The sequence below is a fragment of the Polypterus senegalus genome, chromosome 2, assembly GCF_016835505.1.
Source record: "Polypterus senegalus isolate Bchr_013 chromosome 2, ASM1683550v1, whole genome shotgun sequence".
Classification (NCBI taxonomy): domain Eukaryota; kingdom Metazoa; phylum Chordata; class Cladistia; order Polypteriformes; family Polypteridae; genus Polypterus; species Polypterus senegalus.
This window is the reverse complement of record NC_053155.1, coordinates 188,365,103-188,387,403: the sequence shown is the minus strand read 5'-3', so window position 1 is coordinate 188,387,403 and position 22,301 is coordinate 188,365,103. Positions and strand designations below refer to the sequence as shown.

The 22,301-nt window shown below is 37.1% G+C and overlaps 1 protein-coding gene across 3 annotated transcripts in view; it reads left to right on the top strand.

The window, feature by feature from the left end:
• The window catches only part of LOC120523606 (cytoplasmic tyrosine-protein kinase BMX-like), a 167,563-nt gene that overhangs the window by 93,281 nt on the left and 51,981 nt on the right, over positions 1–22,301 (top strand). For all 3 annotated transcript variants that reach the window (XM_039745051.1, XM_039745050.1, XM_039745052.1), the window contains exons 9-10: positions 1,490–1,544; positions 8,547–8,623. In XM_039745051.1, coding sequence (XP_039600985.1) covers positions 1,490–1,544; positions 8,547–8,623 — 132 coding nt within the window. The remainder of the gene's footprint in view (positions 1–1,489; positions 1,545–8,546; positions 8,624–22,301) is intronic.

Sequence of the window (22,301 nt, the reverse complement as noted above, 5' to 3'; positions counted from 1 at the left end):
AACAGTGGACTATCTTATACAGAAGGTGGGTGAGATTTGCTTATCTTCCAATCTGACAAATTAAAAGTTGCCTGGCCATATGATATCCAGAAGTCAAGTTTATTGTCATGCATACATAGTAACAGCAACAACATTTATTTCTATTCTATATTTTCATACAAAGAATGTAGCTCATAGTGCATTTTAAAATGTCAAAGAGATAGTTACAAGAAAAGAAAATAGGTAATAATAATAATAAATAAACAAACAAAACAATAGTTATTTTAAAAGGTATCATTATCATTTATTGTACATCCAACCTATTCTTTTTTTATCATATTATTCTAAAAAAGGCATATTTGCAATTGTAGATTGTCAAAGATGTGTGTGAATTTTATTAGCTAAAATTATCGTCGTTAACCCTGGAAACTAGAAAGGAAAAGGCAGAATGTATTTCTTCCTCTCAAATGGAACAGTTAAGGGAAAGCCATCTCCTTGGATAGAACATATTATAATTGCAAGAAAATTAGAATTATGTGAATTTTTACAATTTTTTTTAGAAACATGTATTTTTGCCATGACTTTTGTCATTTAATTTATATTCCCTTAATTGTATCCTAATAAAAATAATTACAAGCAAAACAAGCAGACACAATAGCAAACAATGAAATTTGAAAGGCTGCAGCTTAATTAGTGTTAGACCAACTAGCATGGTCATTAGTAAATAATGACCTAAATAACCGAAACACAGAAAGTAATGATATTGGTATTGAAAATCTTAAAAATGAGACACATAATTAACCTCATGTAACATACATAAATGCTTGCTGCATTCAAGTAAAAATGTATAAAACTCGGTTTTGCAATTTCTGTATTGACGCACAAATGCTGTAAACTGAGAAATAACAGCTTGCTTAATTAAGTGCAGCAACTGTTAAATTAACCCTTATGGTGTCAAAGTAACTCCTAAAAGTGTACACGTGGATTGAGTGGATCCTTTGACAGATGGCACACATGTGGAGGCCACTGTGATGCTTGGACAGTGGAGACAGCCTATCAGAACTACATAATCCTCTGTTACGCTAGGTGGCAGCAAGCCTTGGAAATACTACATGTACAGACATCTGCAAGGTATGTGGGGAACTCTAGTTCCAGGCAGATTTCACAGATTCTATGGGGGTTGCCAGTGTGGGCTGCAAGGATCCATGATCCCTAATTTGTGGTGATTCTGCCCTACCTGGAAGTATGGGTCCGGGTGAAAGATAAAAGAAGTCGCACTAGTGTTAAAGGGCCCCCTTTCATACAATCGTATTTAAAGTAACTACAGCTTCCTGTAGAATGAATCCCTCATATTTCAAACACACTTATGCATAATGCTACTTTTTGTGTCTCTCAGAATGAACAGTAATGATAGAAATGCTTTGTGTCCAGTAATATACAGTATCTTTTCAACGAAGAATTAAGCCAATGTATTCTAATCATTTAAATAATTGTGATTTCCTTCTTCTAGATGGTATGCAGGTAACCTGACACGTGCTAAAGCAGAGACGATTTTAAAGCAGGGGGTATGAATATAATCTATTTTTGTAGTGACTTTTGACAGTATTTTACTATATGACTTTTGTCCAAGTAAGTAACTTTGCTTTATGCTTCACTGCTTTTTATATATTGTAAATACAACTCAGAAACAAAGAAAAAAAAAGTTAGGGTTCTGAAGTGACCCTGTTTAATGTCCAGGGGAAAGAAAGACAAGCTTGGAAAAAAAAAATAAGCAATGTTATTTGGAATCGCTCTGATCCACAGTATGGCAGCTCTTTTGTGGACATCTGTACACTATGAACTCCAGGTCATGAATAACGACTACTTCTCCAGTCAGATGGTCTTTATGGATGCTTAGGAGGAAGAAGCGAAGTGATGGGGGGAAGTGACATCAGGGTTCCTCAGATAAGTCCCCTTTCACTCTAGGACCAACGGAAATTGGGTTAAAGCGGTTCTTACATTTGAGCATGTCCCTGCATTTTTAACTTTTCCGATCCTAAAAATCCCCTATGCCTACAAATCTCTAAAATCTCACATAGAAAATGTGAAATTGTAATTTTGATTTTGAATAAATTAACTTAGATACAGTGAATTAAGATTACAAATAATTATTGAAAGGAACAACATTTATAATGACCTGTCTACTCGCCAAGAAGGTAAAGTGAAAAAGCCAAGTTGAACACACATTGACTATTCTTGTCAATATCTGCGTTGTTTACTACCAGAATAAAAGTAAAAATGCAAATGCTGATTGGCTTTCAATTTCTACCAATGATAAGAATATGGAGATTTTTAAATTTTAGGAGCCAAAATTCCGGACATTTTAAAAAATTTTATAAATTCCTCCGACAGTCAATGCCATTTTAAAAATGAGGACATGTGCAGAAAGATGAGGACGGTTGGCAGCCCTAATCATGCATTCATACAAACATCACAGTGTGTAATACAGAGTGTTTTTTAGCAATGTGAAGTTAGTATCAATGTATAGGTGTCATTTGTTCTTTCAAACATCTAAGGCTTTTATAATAAATGCAGTGTAATCAGCTCAGTCTATTGTAAGTTTATTGTTATGTGCACAAAGCATTGCCTATAATTAGGCCTGGGAAAGTTAATGCATTAATTTTTGCGATTATTGTGGCTTGTTTAATGCGTTAAAAAATATTCATCCTGGGCCAGCATTCAGGGTGGCATTTTCATGTAATATATATAAATATATATTTTTAACAGTTTGAAATAATAATATGAAAAAGTTAAGTGTGTACCTAAGGAATTGCATGCAGACCCAGTATGTATTTATATACTACCTTTAAAAATTGTAATAAATAATTTTTAAATTGGAAAGTTTAACATTTCATATTATGCGGTTCACAACGATACCCCACATATCAATATGTAGCATTGAAGTTCATTTTCTTGATTTATACATACTGACATAGGTGCAGAGCCACAGAAGGAAAAGGGGTAGGGAATTGGGTTTCCGGCAGTCCTGGTGCAATGCTAGAGAAAAGTTTCAAAGATTTTTTTATTGAGTCAATATCATATCCCATAACTGTTAAAAAAGTTATCTTTGAGTGGCCCTAAGCCAAAATTAGATTTCTAATACCTCTGTATTTACCTTGAAGTTGTGCTATGGTGTCACGAACGGACGCAGTGGCTCGGTGCTCTTCGTTTCAGTGTTTAGTGTGTATGTGTGTACTTGTATTACTACTTGTTTTACCTGCATGTCATCGAGCCAACAACATCTACAGCCGACAGGAACTTCTCAAGATCAGAGTGTGCAGTGAGGGGATCGTTTCTTCAGAGTTTCTCCGCTCCCACGACATTCCGGCAGATATAACGAGATGTCCCGGCTCTCCCTGGATTATCATCCCCACGGGCAGGCGACGGAGGCAGCACAGAGAGAGAAAACAAAAGCGAGGCTGCAGGGCTGGTACATTAGCGAGGTTACACAGGCAGCCTGTTAAACCACTGCTCCCGAGTGTTTTTCTCACCAATGCCAGATCTCTCATTAACAAAATCGATGAACTGAGGCTATAGGTGGCAACAAATAACATCGTAAAGAACAGTTGCGTTCTGTTGATCACGGAATCCTGGCTTCACTCATTGATCCCAGACTCTGCTATCCAGCTAACAGGCTACACTGCACAGCGCCATGACAAGACCAGTGACTCCAGTAAGAGTGGAGGAGGGAGGCTGTGTGTGTATGTAAATAATAACTGGTTTACAAATACAGTGACTGCTCCCCGAACCTGGAGTATGTGACTTTTAGATGCAGACCCATATATCTTCCTAGAGAGTTTACTGTGGTCTTGATTACTGCTGCTTACATAGCATCGGATGCTAATCGGTTATAGAACTTTTACACCACAGTATTAGCAGTCAGCTGACTAAGCATCCTGATGGTGTGTATATCATTGCTGGAGACTTTAACCATGTAGATTTAAAAGTTGTGCTCCCTAAATTCCATCAGCATGTCAAGTAAGCCACCAGAGGAGCTAACACATTGGATAAAGGCTACACAAACATTAAACAGGGCTACACTGCTACCTCACCTGGGCCACTCTGACCACATGTCACTGTTTTTAATTCCGGCATACATCCCACTCAGGAAAACTGCCCCCAACAGCACAAGGACAGTTAAAGCTTCTCAGCAGCTGCAGGACTGTTTCAGTAGGACCAACTGGGACATCTTTGAACACCCAGACCTTGAAGTGTTTTGTGACAGCGTGCTGTGTTATATTAAGAACTGCACTGTCACAGTGGATAAACGTGTCCGGGTCTACCCCAACCAGAAACCCTGGATTACCAAGGAAGTCTGGAGGCTGCTGAAAAAGAGGAGCACTACTTTTAGTTCTGGTACAAGGCCCTCTACAGCACAGCCCGTGCCAGTCTAAAGAGGGGCATCCGAGAGGCCAAGTCAGACTATTAAAGGTCTAGGAACACCTGGATAGCAACAATGGCAGGCAAGTGTGGATGGGTGTCCAGCATATGACCAACTGCAGGACCAGTCCCGGAACTGTGGGGGGTGATTTATCGCTGGCCGAGGAACTGAACCATTACTTTGCCCAGTTTGAAGTGGATCCACGAGAGATAGCCAGATCCCATCCAGATACCAACAACAGCCCCATCTTCACAGTAGGGGAGCACGAGGTGAGACACACGCTGCGGGCTGTCAACCCACGAAAGGCAGCTGGACCTGACAGCATCTCAGGATGTGTGCTGAAAGACCGTGCAGACCAACTGGCTGGGGTCTTCACCAGGATATTCAACCAGTCCCTGTCTCAGTCCACTGTGCCATCCTGCCTGAAATCCTCTGTCATAGTGCCTCTGGCCAAGAAACAGACCGTCACCAGTCTTAATGACTACAAGCCAGTTGCACTGACCCCTGTGGTTATGAAGTGGTTTGAGAAGCTCATCAGGAACCACATCATGTCATTCATTCCTCCCATGATTGATCCGCACCAGCTTGCCTACAGACCAAGCAGGTCAATGGAGGATGCTGTGGCTGCTGTTCTCCATGCTGTTCTGTCCCATTTGGAGCAGCAGAGGAGCTACGTACGTCTGCTCTTCATAGACTTCAGCTCTGCCTTTAATACCATCTTACCCCACAGACTTAGACCAAACTGTCAGACATAGGACTTCCACACTCCACTTGCCTTTGGATCAAGGACTTCCTGAGTGATTGCACTCAGAGGGTTAGAATGGGCCCCTACTTCTCCACACCCATCAGCCTCAGCACTGGCTCCCCACAGGGCTGTGTGCTGAGCCCCTTCTACACCCATGATTGCATTCCTGCCTACTACAGTAACACCATTGTTAAGTTCGCTGACGATACCACGGTAATAGGGTTCATCTTTGGGGGTGATGAGTGGTGGCTCTGTGGCTAAGGATCTGCATTGGCAATCAGAAGGTTGCCGGTTCGAATCCCATAAAATACCAATAGGAACTCTGCTCTGTTGGGCCCTTGAGCAAGGCCCTTAACCTGCAATTGCTGAGTGCTTTGAGTAGTGAGAAAAGTGCTATATAAATGCAAAGAATTATTTATTATTACAGGGATGAGGTGGAGCGGCCGGACCAAGGAGCTCATCGTGGACTTCAGGAAGAAGGCAGACAACATCCAGCTACTCATCATCAACGGGGACTATGTGGAGAGGGTCTCAGACTTCCACTTCTTGGGAGTCACCATTAGGGAGGACTTGATCTGGGGAACACACACTGCTGAGGCAGTGAAGAAGGCCCAAAAGAGACTACTTCCTGAGGGTGCTCAGGAAGAACAACATCCCTGAGAAACTGCTGGTGTCATTTTACCGCAGCACAGTAGAGAGCATCCTGGTCTACTGTCTCTGTGCGTGGTTCTCCAGCTGCACAGTACCACAGAAAAAAGAGCTTCACAGGGTCATTAAGGTCGCCCAGCGAATAGTCGGCTGTCCTCTCCCCTCAGTAGAAGAACTACATAATTCCTGTTGCCTCAGGAACGTCAAGAAAATTCTTCAGGACCCATCACACCCAGGACATGCATTGTTATCGTAACCCCCACGCCTCCAGGCAGACGTTTCAGATCCATAAAGACTAAGACAAACAGACTGAGAAACAGTTTTTATCCTTCAGCCATCACCATGCTGAATGCTGCTAAGTGGTCAATGTGGCCTAGGGCACCTTCATGTTTACAATACAATACACTCTCATGTTTACAATACAACTCTTAAGTTAACATTGGATAAGGGATGGTGCAATATGATGTATGTGTAAGTGCAAAACATTGTTCTGCTGTTATGGACTAGTTTGATACTTATTTTATTCCCTTTTTATTTTAGTTTTAACTTGAGTAATTGTGTTTTTTACTTTTTTTTTTTTTTTTGCACTGGAAAATTGCCCCTAAAATTTCGTTGCACAATGTCTCATTGCTACAATGATAATAAAGATTTTGATTTGATTTGATTGTATTTGCACTTGCCCGTCTGCCGGCCCTAATATTAATGACAAAATTGAATGAAACAGAAGTGTAGTGATTATCCCTACCTATTTTTCAATTTTGCTATCTTTGCTAATTTATGCAGAGAAGTCAACATAACTTTCCAAGTAATCACAGTGTTAGTTTTTAAGTGAGATAGCAGCTATGGAGATCTTTTTTAGCAAGCCAGGAACAAAGGTGTAGGTAAAGCAGTGCTTTCCAACCAATTTTCTGAGGTGGCACAATTTTGTAACCTAAAAAATTCCAAGGTACACCATGAATATCCAACCAGAAACGTATTAAGTTTCTTAGATGTCAAATTGTTCAAAGGGGCAGGACGGGGGTTTGGACGGCAAAATGGCAACTCGGAGATTGACGTTCGCAGACACAGTACTTGTTTAGAGTAAATTTTTCTATTATTGATGGTGATGAACAATTGAGGATAATATTTGAAGAGTTTTAACACAAGTTTTAATGTATGCCCATTTAAATAATACATTTGCCTCATTTTCTTATTACCTTCTTTTTAGCTTGACTTTTAGGAGGTCATTCACATTTAGGTTGTACATGCTCAAGTAGTATTTTGTTAAAAGTTCAGGTTTAAGATCATTCTTTTAGTTTAGACTATGCCATTATTTTTTAATTCCTTTGTGTTGATTCTACATTAATTTTGTTATTCAGTGTGTATTTGCTTACTGATTTATGCATTAATTTTATAATTACATGTTTTAATGTGGGTTGGCATGGTGGCACAGTGGTAGCGCTGCTGCCTTGCAGTTATGAGACCCGGGTTCGCTGCGTGGAGTTTGCATGTTCTCCCCGTGTCTGCGTTTCCTCCCACAGTCCAAAGACATTCAGGTTAGGTGCATTGGCGATTTTAAATTGACCCTAGTGTGTGCTTGGTGTGTGGGTGTGTGCGCGCCCTGCAGTGGGCTGGCTCCCTGTCTGGGGTTTGTTTCCTGCCTTGCACCCTGTGTTGGCTGGGATTGGCTCCAGCAGACCCCCGTGACCCTGTAGTTGGGATATAGCGGGTTGGTTAATGGATGGATGGATGGATGTTTTAATATTAGATGCAATTAATCACAATGAATTACACACATTTATGTGATTAATTATTTTTTAATTGATTCCTAGCCCAAATATACATATTTGATTTGTAGTATAATAAAACATGACCTGAGTATGCATGTGCTGCTGGCCCTTGCATAGGATGTGGATTTCTTCAGATGTCAGGGCATGATGACAGCTGAGCCATTATATTAAAAATAGATGTATCTGGTAGGTTATAACACTTTTGTTTTCATGTTTTCACCCTGGCCCTTTCACTTCTATTTTAAAGTAAAAGAACAGGCTAGGTATTTTTTTTTTAATTAATAAAAAATCTCCATTTTAGATCAAATTAATGTATGTCAAGATTTTGAAGAAATAACTTTGATTTGAAAATACCTGAATGTATGCTTTAATGTAATAAATTAATTTGGTTAGTTATGCTGCATCTCATCTTGAATCCTGGTATAGTTATCCTTTGTGACATTTGCAAGATTGCCATGTGTCTTTGTTGCTTTTCATTTCTGAACTCCCCAGTTTCTTCTCACATTGTAAAGATGTTTATTGTAAATCTCACTATAATTTGTAATTTTGACCTCATTATGGACTCGCCTTTCATCTAGTGATGGGTCCTACCTTGTGACAGATGCTCCAGCAATAGGTCTCTCAATTTTAAATTGCAATAACTGAGTTTAGGAGCTTTATGTTGTTTTATGTAAAATGGCATCCAGATGTACTTCCACTAGAAAAGTGTTACCTTGTGGGCTAGTTGGGAATAATGATTACAGTTGTCTTAATTTCTATCTTGTTGCTGGACTGCTTTTGATGTCACCCACAGGTCTCTCCCTCTTACTGCCCATTTCACCAAATGTCTAAGAAACCTTGTCACAGCAGGGAGTTATTTCGCTTTAACTGAACATTAGTTAATCACTGACCTTGGGACTTTCAATCGACTTAATACTCGTCATCATACTGTCATTGAAGTAATGGTGTGACATTGACTAATAAGTGATGATGTTCCTGTTTGTAGGGAAAAGAAGGCACATTCATTGTAAGAGACTCAAGCCAACCAGGGACTTACACTCTGTCTGTTCTAAGCCTAAATATGTAAGTGATCATCTAGTTTATATTTATTCCCGAACTGTTGAAACACTATATACATTTTGTTATATATATATACTATGTTATGTTAAATATATGTTATATAATAAAATGCTAATGTAATAATGTCATTATATTTAGTATGTTAAAAAAAAGTATTACTTGCATTTTATTTTCTCTAAAGTCTTAAAATATATGCTCAAATAAATGCATTAAAACATTAAAAGGGACTTCAAAGCAGCCAAAATTGAATCTTGTGAATCATCCTGATGAAGAACAAAAATCTACAAAAAAGCAAAAAATAATACTTAAATAGAAATACAGCAGAAACACACAAAAGACAGTGATCACACGGAGAGTCCCATGAACACCAACCATAAAAAAAAACCTAAAAACCCCAAACCATGCCTCGCTATAAAGTAAGATTTGAAACATACTTGTAACCTTCCCAAGGTTTACATGTTGCCCATTTATTCATATCAACTCATATAAGCAGTCTGGTATGCTGCTCATTTCATACATCTAAGCTGCTGGCCTTATGGGACAAGGCCATTTTACATTTTATTTTTGTGTTCCTTGCACTCTCAGCCTTAGTTTGTACTTTAAAGAACAATTTCTGGGCTAGCCTGAATTTCACAGTAGAGTCGAAGGGATGATGCTCTGGTGTCATCTAGTGCTATCTCTTGACTTGGGGTAAAATGGCTGTCTGCACCCCAGCTAATTTCAATGAGGAATTATATTGGAGCCTCACTCACATTTCTTTAGGGTTTGAAATGTGGAGTGCTGTGTTGATCAAAGCATAAAAACATTTGCCCAATCTGGTCTTCCTTGATTTAATAAAAGAGACTCAGAGTCACTTGGAAAAAGATTCATTTGTGAAAATCTGGAGGTAGGAAAATAGATATCTTTAGTTTGTTGATTGATACTGGGAATAATTACTGAATATTTTCCTAAACTGTTCAGTTGTAATCGTAACAACTACTAACACACAAAAAATACATAAAGTAAAAAACACAATTTTTAAAAAAAATATACATTCTTATGTATCATGATGTTTGAGAGAGGTGAAGTGGTTCATGTTGGTCAGACATGAATATAAGAATTTAATTGTACTATGTACATATGACAATACTACTACTGCTCTTATCAACCCCAATTTTTTTTGCTAAAACTGTCCCAGGCATCCCTATGTGAATTATACGTTGTATACAAATCTAAATAATTGGGGTACCAAGAGGCATGGTAAAACTCATTCATGTATACAACATTTTGTCAATTAAAAATAATGATTTTTCTAGAACAATTACATCATTACTTTGCATAATAAACATCGGATGATTAACAAAGAATGGGGCAGTCCTTTAGAAAATATGTATTATTTCCAGTTTTTTCCCATGTAAACGCCATAGATTTTTAACATCAGGTTGTAAATAAAAATACCTGATTCATATATGGCAAAGTCTGTAAACATATGCACAAAAACATCAAGAAACAATAATAAATGTTTAAGAATGACAAATAGCACTCTCAGAATCCTATTAACCTAATTTAGAATCAAGGAGGAATGGAGCACCTCAGAAGCACCAGGTATTGGGCTGGAACCAGTATAGGCTGTCAGTCCATCAGAGGACCACTCACCCACAAATCCTAATGGGGTTAATTTAGAATTGCCAATTGACTTCATACTATCTTTAAAACGTAGAAGAAAAACACACAGACACACATAGAAAAACTGCATTCTCCACACAGGCCGGGACCTTGCTCGCGATTGGAACCCAGTATGCTGGAGTCATGAGGCAGAAGAAATAAAAACTGTGGATATAAGAAAGATCCCAGGTTCCATAGTGTTTGAATGTAGAAGGCTACCTCCAATGCAGTTTCAAGAGCAGTACTAACAGATGTAATGTGCACAGAAAAGATGTTGTCAAAAGTGCACAATCCTTCTTACTGCTGGGAAAAATTAAATACCTGTTTGGTTACACTATTTGTATAAATAGAAACATTTTTACTTGAATATGTAGTAAATCTCTTTTTGGTCTTTTGCAAGCTTTTTTTCCTATTAAAATAATTTTATGATATTTATTTATTGATTTAGTTATGATATATATAATACTTAAGCGTTGATATCTACTACCATGTTTTATTTTGCTATTATTCACAAGTAAAAAAATATAGGGAGATATTTTTGTAGGTGTTTATGTGTATACATTTATTTTGAACTCTATTCCACTTAAAAATCCATATATCTCCTTAAAAAAAGGTGGATAAACTGTGTTTAAGCTCCTAAACACACTTACGAGAATGCAGTTAAACATTGCCACTTATAGTACTGAGAGCCCTCTTAGACCAAAGATGCAGAGGATGCGACCTGTTGCCTAACTTGCAGATGTATAATGCTCAAAATTTCTGTTTAAATTTCTTCCACTAGCTATTATATAAAATAAATAAGTGCTTTTTAAAGTCACTTAAATGATATTTTAATTCGTATGTAGTCAATGTTCATTGTGTGCAACTAGGCATTTCTATGCCACATTTCTTCTGTTGTGAGAATGTTATGTAAAACTGAATGATATCTAATTTACATTTAGTCCTTAAGTAGATAAAGGCCCTGTCCACAAAAGTGTTATTCTTATTTTAAAAAAATGGGACCAACTTAATATCTCCTTGTAAGGTCCTTACCAATACGTTTAGAGCAGTACACACTTTTAGTCCTCTAGACTAGTTAGTAATTCACAATAGGCTCAAAACTCTGCAACAAGAATTTTCATTAGGTCGTTTATAACTTACTTTATGTTGTCTTTGTATCCAAGTTATTGCCCTCTATATAACTATATTATTAAAAGTGATCAACCTAAATAATTCCACAGTAAGAGTATATATTAAGTTAAAATATAGTACTTTATTTCATCGGTTTGGTAGTAAATGGTTAATTTATTTTTTTCCTTACAATCAACCAGTCTTTTTCTGAGCCGATTTACTCCAATGTAGGGTCTTAGCAAGCCCTTGGCATGACAAACTCAGGCTCAAAACATCATTGTAGAATCCAATTTTGAGCTGATAATTGTTCAAACATTTATGCCATCGAGAACCCACTGAACACGGGGCAAGCATGTAAATTCTGAAAAGACAGCGATCAGGCTGGAAATGAATTTCAGGCTACTAGTACCATGAGACAGAAGTATTAACCACAGAGTCACCATTCCACCCCTTCACATAAATACAATGTCTAGAACATGATAAAAGTGTCAGAGGTTCATTAGTATGTCCATCGTTCTGCAAAACTATCAGCCTTCTGAAATGTCTTTGATAATTAAAAGAATGCAGGAAACTAACACTTTCCGGGAAACACACAAACATTGCCATGTATACACTCCTGCTTGGCAAGTTAAATATGTCAGTTATCTGGAGGACATATCTTTAAAATGTAGGTTATGCACTAAAAAAAAAAAAAAACTTTGTCATTCCTACTTTACCAACAATTCTTTTCAAAGACAGTGTCACAAGAACGACAATAAGACAATATAACGGTTTGGGGCAGCCACCCGTATAATATTCCTTGGTGGCAAAAAGGTATTTTTTAAGATATTGAGTTATTCACACAACTGAGTCCAAAACATACTACTGACTACTACATAGTCAAAATGGTGGCTTTAAAGGCCAGTGTAGGAAGTGATGTCATCGGGGCCGGAAGCGGAAGTGACATCATCAGAGGCAGGACTGGAAGTGTCGTCATCAAAGGTGCCAGAAAACGGAAGTGATATCATCAAAGGCACTAGAACCCTGTGAGATTTCCTGAGAATGGTCTGCAAGGGATCGAGAAAGACAGTCTTTCCCCGCCTCCCCCTAGTCAGATATGGAATTGCCATTATTCAGGCCCTTTAATTGACTCCTACTCGCATGTATGACAACAGAGGAGTAAAAATTCAAGAAAATTATTGAAGGCAATTAACACTAGAATCCCTGAAGCCTACAAAAAAAGAGTAATCCTGTGCCACATTAAATTCCTTTGTACCTCTCCATCAGCGTCTTTGTTTTGCAAATGTGTCGATCAGCACAAGCAGCTTGCTATCCCATCCCCCCCACCAATGCAGCTTAAGTTCTCCCAACTCAAGTCTCTTTATCTGAGTGTGAGGTGCCTGGAGTTGTATAGGGTAAATAATATATCGTTATTTGAAATACATACATTTCATGTGTTTTCCGTGTCTAAAACAATGTTGGTAAATGAAGCATGACAAGAAATATGAGGCAAGAAATGTTGAACACATAACTAAAACAAAATTTTTTTCCATGTTATACTTAAAATTAATAAAATGTTGACGTGAAATGTATAATGTGTGAAGACTGAAATCCAAATATAAAATAAACACTTTCACAAAAGGTATAATAAAAATAAGTGTACTTTTATTCAAAAATATAATCAAAGAAAGAGGAATTATTCAATTTACATGTTGCTGCCCATATATAAAAAATGAAGCTTAAATACCAGTTGCATGGCTGGTGTAGAGATAAGAATGGCTGCTTCTTAATCAAGAGGTAGCATGTTTGATCCCGAGTGTTCCCTGCATTTTCCGTTTTGAGTGGTGAGCTTCTGTTGTTATTACTATTATGTAATAAAAACATACATTTGCTCTGAGTCTGTAACAGCCACTGTAAAGTTTTGCTACTTATAAAAAATATCGCTGAAAGGATATAAGCAGACACATAGATGCTGGTGAATCATGTCTTCCTGGTGTGTTGTTGTTACTTGATTTTTTTTTTATTTAGCTTTATTCTTGAATAAAAGCACAATTGTTTTGTTATACCTTTGTGAAAGTGTTTATTTTATATTCCAGTAACCACTTGAATGATATCAAATTGGTCTCTGCCTCTCTCATGCATGCACACACACATCCATGCATGAAAACACTATGTCATTTGAACATGTTTTTTTTCCGATCTTGCCCAATCTCCATATTATGGTGCATGGTACAGGGAATGCAGACAGACATCTTCTGGGGAGCATACACTGTCAGCATGGCACTGCCAGTTTTAAACACTAGCGTGGAGCATTGCTCACGTAATGAAGTGAGTTTAGATTCAGGTTTAAGTTCCCGTTCCTCTTTATGGTGTCAAGCAGAGTTGTGTTGCAGTGCAACAGTTTATTAGCCAGCAAAGGTGACATGAAGAAGTTGTCTCTTGTTATGGTTCTGCCATTGTCTAGAAATGGCTTTATGACCACAGTCTCAGAAAGTCTTTTTCCTGTGGGATGACTGGGATCTTTTTCTAAATAAGGAGTAGCATTGCACATGCACATGCAAATCTGTCATTTTTCACACATTCTGCAATGGGTGTCCTTGTTGTCAAAGTGCAAATGCCGCATGATAGTCTGATAGCGGTCAAAGGGTGTTGTATGTTTGATTGCCGGTATAAACAAATAGTTCTGAGCGGGCATCAGCCACAGCACCATCTGTTATCATCGCTGCTCTTGTGAATAGAATGAAGAAAAATGCTATCAGCTCGGAAAGGAAGAGGCAAGCTTGTTGTACCACATGAACATGACTGAATAAAACTGAAAAAAACGAAAAACACTTTTACAAGTAGCAAAAGTTTGCAACAGGTGTTACAGACTAAAATCAAATGTTTGTTTTTATTATATAATAGTAATAATAATATAATAATAGCAGCTTACTACTCTAAATAGAAAATGCAGGAAAGACCCAAGATCGAACCCGCAGTCTCTTGATTTAGAGGCAGCCACTCTTACCTCTAACCCACCCATGAAATTGATAAAATGGGTTTCGGTTTTTACATATTAACAGCAACATGTAAATTGAATAATTTATTTTTCTTTGCTTATATACTTGAATAAAGGCACCCTTATTTTGTGAAAGTATTTGATATCTGAACTTCAGCCTTCACACATTATATATTTCATGTAAACATTTTATTAATTTTTACTATAACAAGGAAAATTTTTCTGTTTTAGTTATGTGTTCAACAGTTCTTGCCTCTTATTTCCTGTCATTCTACATTTACCCAAATTGTTGTAGACACGGTGTTATAATACATTTTTCTTTAATATTTATGTCACTATATCTGGACAACACTGTTAAGAGTCATTGTAACTGTCTCTGTGCAAGCTGTTATGAGTTTCATTCACATGTGCTTGCTAAGTTTGGCACACAGGGGCTCAGCATTTAGAATTGCTAGCCAAGCATAGACTAGATAGCCAAAGAGAACTGGAGGATTATATAGTCAGCTTAAACACAGAACAGTATTTCTCTCCTCTGTCAGTACAAAATCTTCTTTCCTTGTTGGGAGAATGAGAACCGTCATGTAGGCATTATGCTATTTCTGTATTTTGTGGAGGAGGAGTTCAGTCCCTTCCTGCTCTTGTTTCAAGACCAGCAAGTGAAGCAGACAGTATTAAAGGCTTGGACAACAGCCAAATGCTTCGAAGCTGTGTTGGACCTGCGTCCGAAAACCCTCTCAGCGTGGTGACGAAAAAATGGCAGACTGCATAGATCCAGACTCCCACCTGGATAAAAGTCTGTCATATGCTTCCCGTCTGTAACCGCGTCAACCGTCAGTAAATGTAAGCTAAGTATAATTTTCTCATGTGATTCTTATACTGCCGTAATCACGATAGGAGGGATATTGCCTTTTCTGTCATATTACTATATTGTTTAGTTACTTAATGTGCCGCAATTTCAAAATAACACATTTCTGGAGAGCTAATGCCTCTTAAGGAAACACACGGAACATGCATGAAATGCATGTATTCGAAAATAAACATCTATTATTTACTCTATACGATTCCTGGCACCTCACACCCAGATTTGAGCTGAGAGAACTTCAGCTGTGTGGGGGGAGATGGCGGGGGGAATGATTGTTATTGCAGGCTCTTTGTGCTGACTGACACATTTGCAAAACAAAGACGCTGATGGAGAGGTGCGAAGGAATTTAAGGTGGCCTGGGATTACAACTCTTTTCGTAGTCTTCTGGGATTCTAGTGTTAAGGACTAACATATAAAAGAAATAGAAATGGTAAAGTATGAAATTAAAAAGTATAGTTAGTAATTGAGTATTGATGGAATATGAAAAAAATAAACGTTTTAGAAAGCTGTCTGCTACACATCCCAAGAGGCACTTAATTCTGAACCTGCTTCAGCCTGTTATTTCCACTGAAACTTGTATCCACTGATTTCTGTTTTCCCAGCCAGTCATGCAAAGTGTACTGCAATTCACCCTGACTCACATTCCCACAACTGCCTTAGGTCATCAGCACTAGACTTGAGGAGAAAGGATGATAAATAATTCACAGGGATAAATGGACCATACAGAGGGAATGTGTGAACTTCTCATATCCACGGGTTAGCTTGGAAGTTTAATTCATAGCCTTAAAGCTATGAGTCAAAAGTAATAACTTCTGCATCACCATGCTATCCATAAGTGTAACACAGAGGTGAAGTATAATATATTAGGTGTGTCTATTAAATAATGACACTGTGATTCCACCTAGTAAACAAAGCAGTCAGAACCGGTTATAACTGCATATGTGGTGAAATTGAACATGTCTGAACCTGCATGACAAACAGCAACACTCTATGACGTTCAGTTGATTGTGAGTCGCTATTTCGTTTCGTTGTGTTTTCTGTAATGTACTGAAAAAAATGCTAAATTTAAAAGTTCACCAGGACAATGCGCCTGCTCACACAGCACTTTCTGTAAAGCAGTTTTTGACAGACAAGCACATTACTACACTTGAACATCCTCCATATTCACCTGATTTAGCAACGTGCAGCTTTTATCTTTTCCCAAAAGTTAAATCAGTGCTTAAAGGGACAAGTTTTGAGTCAGTTGATGCTGTAAAGAAGAAAACGGCGGATGTGTTAAAACAGCTGACAGAAATTGATTTGCTCCATGTCTTCGTCCAGAGGAAAACAAGACTGCAGGAATATATTAGTGCAAATGGGGAGTATATTGAAGAGGACAAGCATTAAATTTATAATTCATATAAATAAAGGTGAGTTATTTAATCAGTCTTGTTATTTAATAGACACACCTCGTACATGCACATACAGAGTTACACAGTATATAAAGAAATATTCCACAGTGGCATGCTAAAGGCCATGAAACTCAATACAGACAGTAACCATTTTAGGATTTAAATCCAGTCTCGCATCCTGGGTCTCTTTGTTGTGTATGGGACAGAATTTTTCTTCTAAACAAACTATTTCAAAAAGTTGCAAACTATACTACAAATGTTTCAAATCACAGCACAGTGTTTTGAAAAAGATCTTGTAGTTTTATTTTGTTATTGACACTGTCTTACCCATTTAGCCCAATGCAACATGAACATTTTTCTTCCGAGTTAAACTGTTAAAATATATTGAGTATAATATAACAAGACAACAGCTTTTCATTAGTTTCAGCTATTCCCTTTTTCTTTTGCTTACAAATAATAGAGTAGCAAGTGAATAATCTTTAAAGTGTTAAGTGTTACGAAACTGTAAGAACCACTTTTGGAGAAATGACACTTGAAAAAGCCACAAAAAAAAATTAAAATAGAAAATAATAAGTAACAGTTCCTGAAATTAGATGGTTATAGAGTCCCTATTGCAAGTCTACTCTTTTTTCTAATAATAGTGCTGCTATACAGCACTTTCAAGTGCTACAACCAAAAGAAAGATGTAATCAATATAAAATGGGTATAAAGGGCAGGGTATATCAGTAATTGCTGTGCGTCTCTAAATTTTGTATATACTGTTATATGCTCTTAAACCCCTAGTAATGTTTTACCTTTAGTTGCCTAAAGGATTCAATTCAAGTAATTTTTGTATAGGTTTCTTCAATGATTAACAGACTTAGACATACTGGATTTACAGCTACTGAGTTAGCATGGTAGGATTCAGCACGAGTCAAATGCAAAGCAAAATAATTTCCACATTCCAATAAAGTTTGCTTTAAAAAAGTTTAGTGAAAATTTAAAAGGCAAGGCAGATCATAGACTGAACAAGTGTCTAGGCAGAATGACATGAAATAATTATAATATTCCATTTACAACTTAGCTTGTAGAGGATATAGTAGAACCTTCCATTAACTTTGCCCTTATACATAGGCAAACAGTTTAACATAACTAGGAAAATAGTTCTATTAATTTAACCTTACCTAACTAACTAACAAATGGCTTTTACAATCAGTAATGAATTAAACCATACAACATGCATATAACTGGGATGCAACTAACAATTATTTTCACAATCGATTAATCTGGCGATTATTTTGCCAATTAACCAATTAGTTGAATTGTAAAAAAATTAATTTGAAATTAAGCACAAAGTGCATGAAATGGAACTTTTCACCAAATAAACAGATTTGAATACATTTTCAGACAGGTATTTATTTTAAAATGAACTACCTGTAGATATTTTAAACACAATATAGGTTTTTATACAACTTTTGCATAATAATATATTGAAAATAAATAGCAATAAATAGAAATAAAACACTTAAGAGTACTTCTGGCTCTGAATGTGCAATGAAAATATACACAATATTTCCTTAAAAGCACAACTGTTTTCTATAAATTGATTAAACTCACAAATTGGCTTATGTATTCAGAATCACACTAAACTAAATTTATGTGAAACTCAGTTCTTCCTTTGCTTTGTAATATGCTTATATGAGTTTATTTTAACTGACAGGTCATATAGTTTTGCATCATCATTTGTTTTGTTGGGTTTGGAAACCTTTTAGCACTGCAGATTCTTTGGCACATTTGCTTGCAGCCAACATGTCATTTGCTGTCGGATGTGTGCTGTAAATTTTCACATTTTAAAACTTGTTCCTGCCACAAAGTCTCTTTACTGGCTACTCTAGGCTTGCTGCAGCAGCACGTGCACATTATCTTGTCTTCCTACAGACTGTATAAAAGCCATTTAAAGACCGACAGCCAGCGTCTGGATCTGCCTTTTGACTTGGAATGAACGATAAGTATTTCAATCATGGTTCATGTGCTGTGGGATTCACCACTGCCCTCTCGGTGAGATTGCAATTTCCTTTGCATATGAGACTGAAAAGAAAACAAAATTCTTCTTGGACAAGTTTCTTCACAATGTTTTATAAAGACGCACGTGAATGCAAGCGTATAGTTCAGCATTTTAATTTAGCAGAGTGGTCATGTTCAAAAAAAATATGGCAAGTAAAAATCTGAATGTTTACTATCTAGAGGCTAAGGGCACGTTTTTTATTTGCCTATCATAAAACTCTGTTGCATTTGCTAGTGTTTTATTTGCATTGTTGGGGGCTGAACTATGATTCAAATTATTCCTCATTTCAAACTAGAAGTCATGTCATTATGCCTAGTCTAGCAAACATTGTGTTCATAGATCTGTATCACATAACACTGAAGTAACCTTCAACTTACAGTGATGACAGCGAGGCATACTCCTCCACAGAGCCCGTAACAGTATGTTTTCTGTTAAAATGTTTACGCATCATCTTTGTGCTCTTGTGCCATAGGACGTCAGACGTACACATTTTGCAACTCACAACCTTTTTTTTCTGCATTCAGGGTAAAGTAAACTCTAGAAGTCTTAGGTTGCTGTCTCTTTTCTGGCATTTGCATACCGTTTGCCATTTTTCAAATGAATGAAGTAATAGCGCAATTGCACAGCACAACATACTCAGCCTAATGACGCAACCTGATCTAACTTAAACTAATGATCATTGCCAATGTCTTTAATAATCGATTATTATTAATAATGACAATTAGTTGTTGCAGCCCTACATACTGTATAACAGAATGAATTTCAATGACTGGAATAAATATATAATGACAATATAAAGGCCTAAAAGTTAGTAGTGAGATGCAAGCAACAGAGGATAGAGGAGAGTAAAATGAAATGTCTAGTTAACAACATTTATGGAGAGAATACACCTCTGCAGAGTCAAAGAGGAGGTAATAATACAATTTTGATAACCTATGTGAATTATATGCTTCTCCTTCCTGGTTATTATATAAGGTCATAGATCGACACTAAAAATCTAATAAGCAGAAGCATTCGTTAATCAGTGAATGCTAGACTAAAATAGTAAGTCTTCAGCGGGAATCTGAGAATGATGGGGCATGTCTTTCATAGGAAGGCAGAATATTCCAAGGTTTTGAGGAATTGTAGATAAAGGTTTGACTTCCCAAAGTATAGTAGTTTTACTATTTTTACCTATGGGAACTTTAAAAGACAGCTGTCTCAAGATCATAATGTACTCTCAAGTATGTGTTGATAAGTTGTATTACATAAATATGGCTAAGCCATTTAAATCTTGATTGTAAGTAGAAGGATTTTGAAGTAAGCCCTAAATATAACAGGAAGCCATTGTAAATACTTAAGGACCAATGTAGTATATTCTCCTCATAATCTTCAATATTCATAATATTCAACCTCATAATCTTATAAAAAAAACTCTTGTAATAGCATTTCAAATTAAACAAAAGCAGCAAATAGAATGCTTTGAGTAGCCTGTGAATAATACATTGCAGTAGTCAGCTCAAGTGGAAAAGAAGACATTGTAATTTACATTATTAAAGAGTCTTTGTTCTCTTATATTTTAACAACATTTTTAACTGGAAAAAACATTTTTTCGATTATGTGGTAGTGTGTGTCCTTGAAGACAGACATGCTTCATAAATAATAATAATAAAAATAAACTTAGTGACTATTGTACTGATTCTTCTGTCACTTTCTCACTAAATAATAACTTTTTAGTTGCATTTGCAAATAATGCAAAAAGCACCTAATATCATTGTCATGTCTATCTGACCACAAGAAACAACCAATATTGTTCATGTTTGCTACACTTGTTCTTCAAGAAAATGTGTCAGGAGAGTCCCATTTTCATTGAGATATATTATCTGTTGAACATTTTTTGAAAGATTTGCATGATGTTAAGGGATAAGCATAATGATATGCAGGTGAATAAGCCCATCGTGTACTTCATAATGGACTGTCTGGGCAGTAGACCATAATTTTTGTGTCTCCTATATGGAAGTGAGCAACACTGGAAAACCACAAGAAACAGTCCTGTCTAATTTTCTATTCACTGTCTACAACTTGGACAATAAATATAACGTCAGGTCATGTCATGTGAAGTGGTGTCTTGTAAATGCAAACAAAACAAAAATTTGTCTTTCAGTCATAAAACACAGCTACAGTAAATGAACATAGTGATTTTACTGCAGTAGAACAGTAATTGTTTATTCCATCCTACCTTTTATTTTCTAAAGGCTGTCTAAAAAACTGATTAGAAGAATATGTGAATTGAAAATACAGTGTAACCTCGGTTCACGAACGTCTCGGAACACGTACAAATCAGTTTACGACCGAAAAGTTCGACAAACTTTTGCATCTGTTCACGAACATAGACTCTGTGTACGAACAAGCCAGTTTCCCTTTCGGTTTGTGGACGCAGATGATTTCCGCACATGTTCAGTCTCTTCCTGTGCAGCGATCAAGAGAGAGAGAGAGAGAGACACACACACATGCATAAGACAGACACGCACACAGATGCATGCAAGAGAGACACACCAGGACGTGCGCTCGAGAGAGAGACACACAGACACAGACTGGCATGCGAGCGAGAGACACACAAACACACACACACACACACACACTCTCGCGCACGTGTGTGTATATGTGTGGGAGGGGCGGCTGGACGCATAAGGCTTGCTTTTAAAGAGATAGATTCGAGCATAGTTTTAACCTCGTTGTATTTAATGAAGACATTTTTTCTATTGGATTTTAACCTCTACTCCACTTCTGTTTACAATGATCGGTTCGTAGCGTGCATTGTTGCAATGTTACTTTTCTTGGTGGTTTATTAAATTATGGATTTTTGAAGTGTTCATTTTTTTCCCTGTGCTTAAAACTCATTAAAAAAAAGTGTTTTAGGCAAGGGGTTCATAGCGCTAGAGCGCGAACTTATGCAGTGTTAGTTTTCTCTGTTGTTCAAGGTTTTCTCAGTGTTATTCAGTGTTTTTACATCTAGTTTACTATTACACTGTGCATTCTATGGTATAATTAACTATATGTGTGCTTAAAAATCTTTAAAAAATATATTTACATACAGTTCGTACGGTCTGGGACAGATTCATTTTATTTACATACAATCCTATGGGGTAAATTACTTCTTTTCGCGACCAAATCGGTTTATGACCAGAGTTTTGGATGAATTATGGTAGTGAACCGAGGTTCCACTGTAAGAGGAAATTACTCTTAATCACATTTTATTCTTATCACATTTTCCATCCATCCATCCATTATCCAACCCACTATATCCTAACTATAGGGTCACAGGGGTCTGCTGGAGCCAATCCCAGCCAACACAGGGCGCAAGGCAGGAAACAAACCCTGGGCAGGATGCGCAGTCTTATCATATTTTATACAATACAATACAACTTATTTTTGTATAGCTGAAAATCACACAAGAAGTGCTGCAATGGACTTTAACAGGCCATGCCTCTTGACAGCCCCCAGCCTTGACTCTCTAAGAAGACAAGGAAAAACACCCCAAAAAAAACCTTGTAGGGAAAAAAGGAAGAAACCTTGGGAAAGGCAGTTCAAAGAGAGACCCCTTTCCAGGTAGGTTGGGCATGCAGTGGGTGTCAAAAAGAAGGGGATCAATACAATACAATAAACAGCATTTT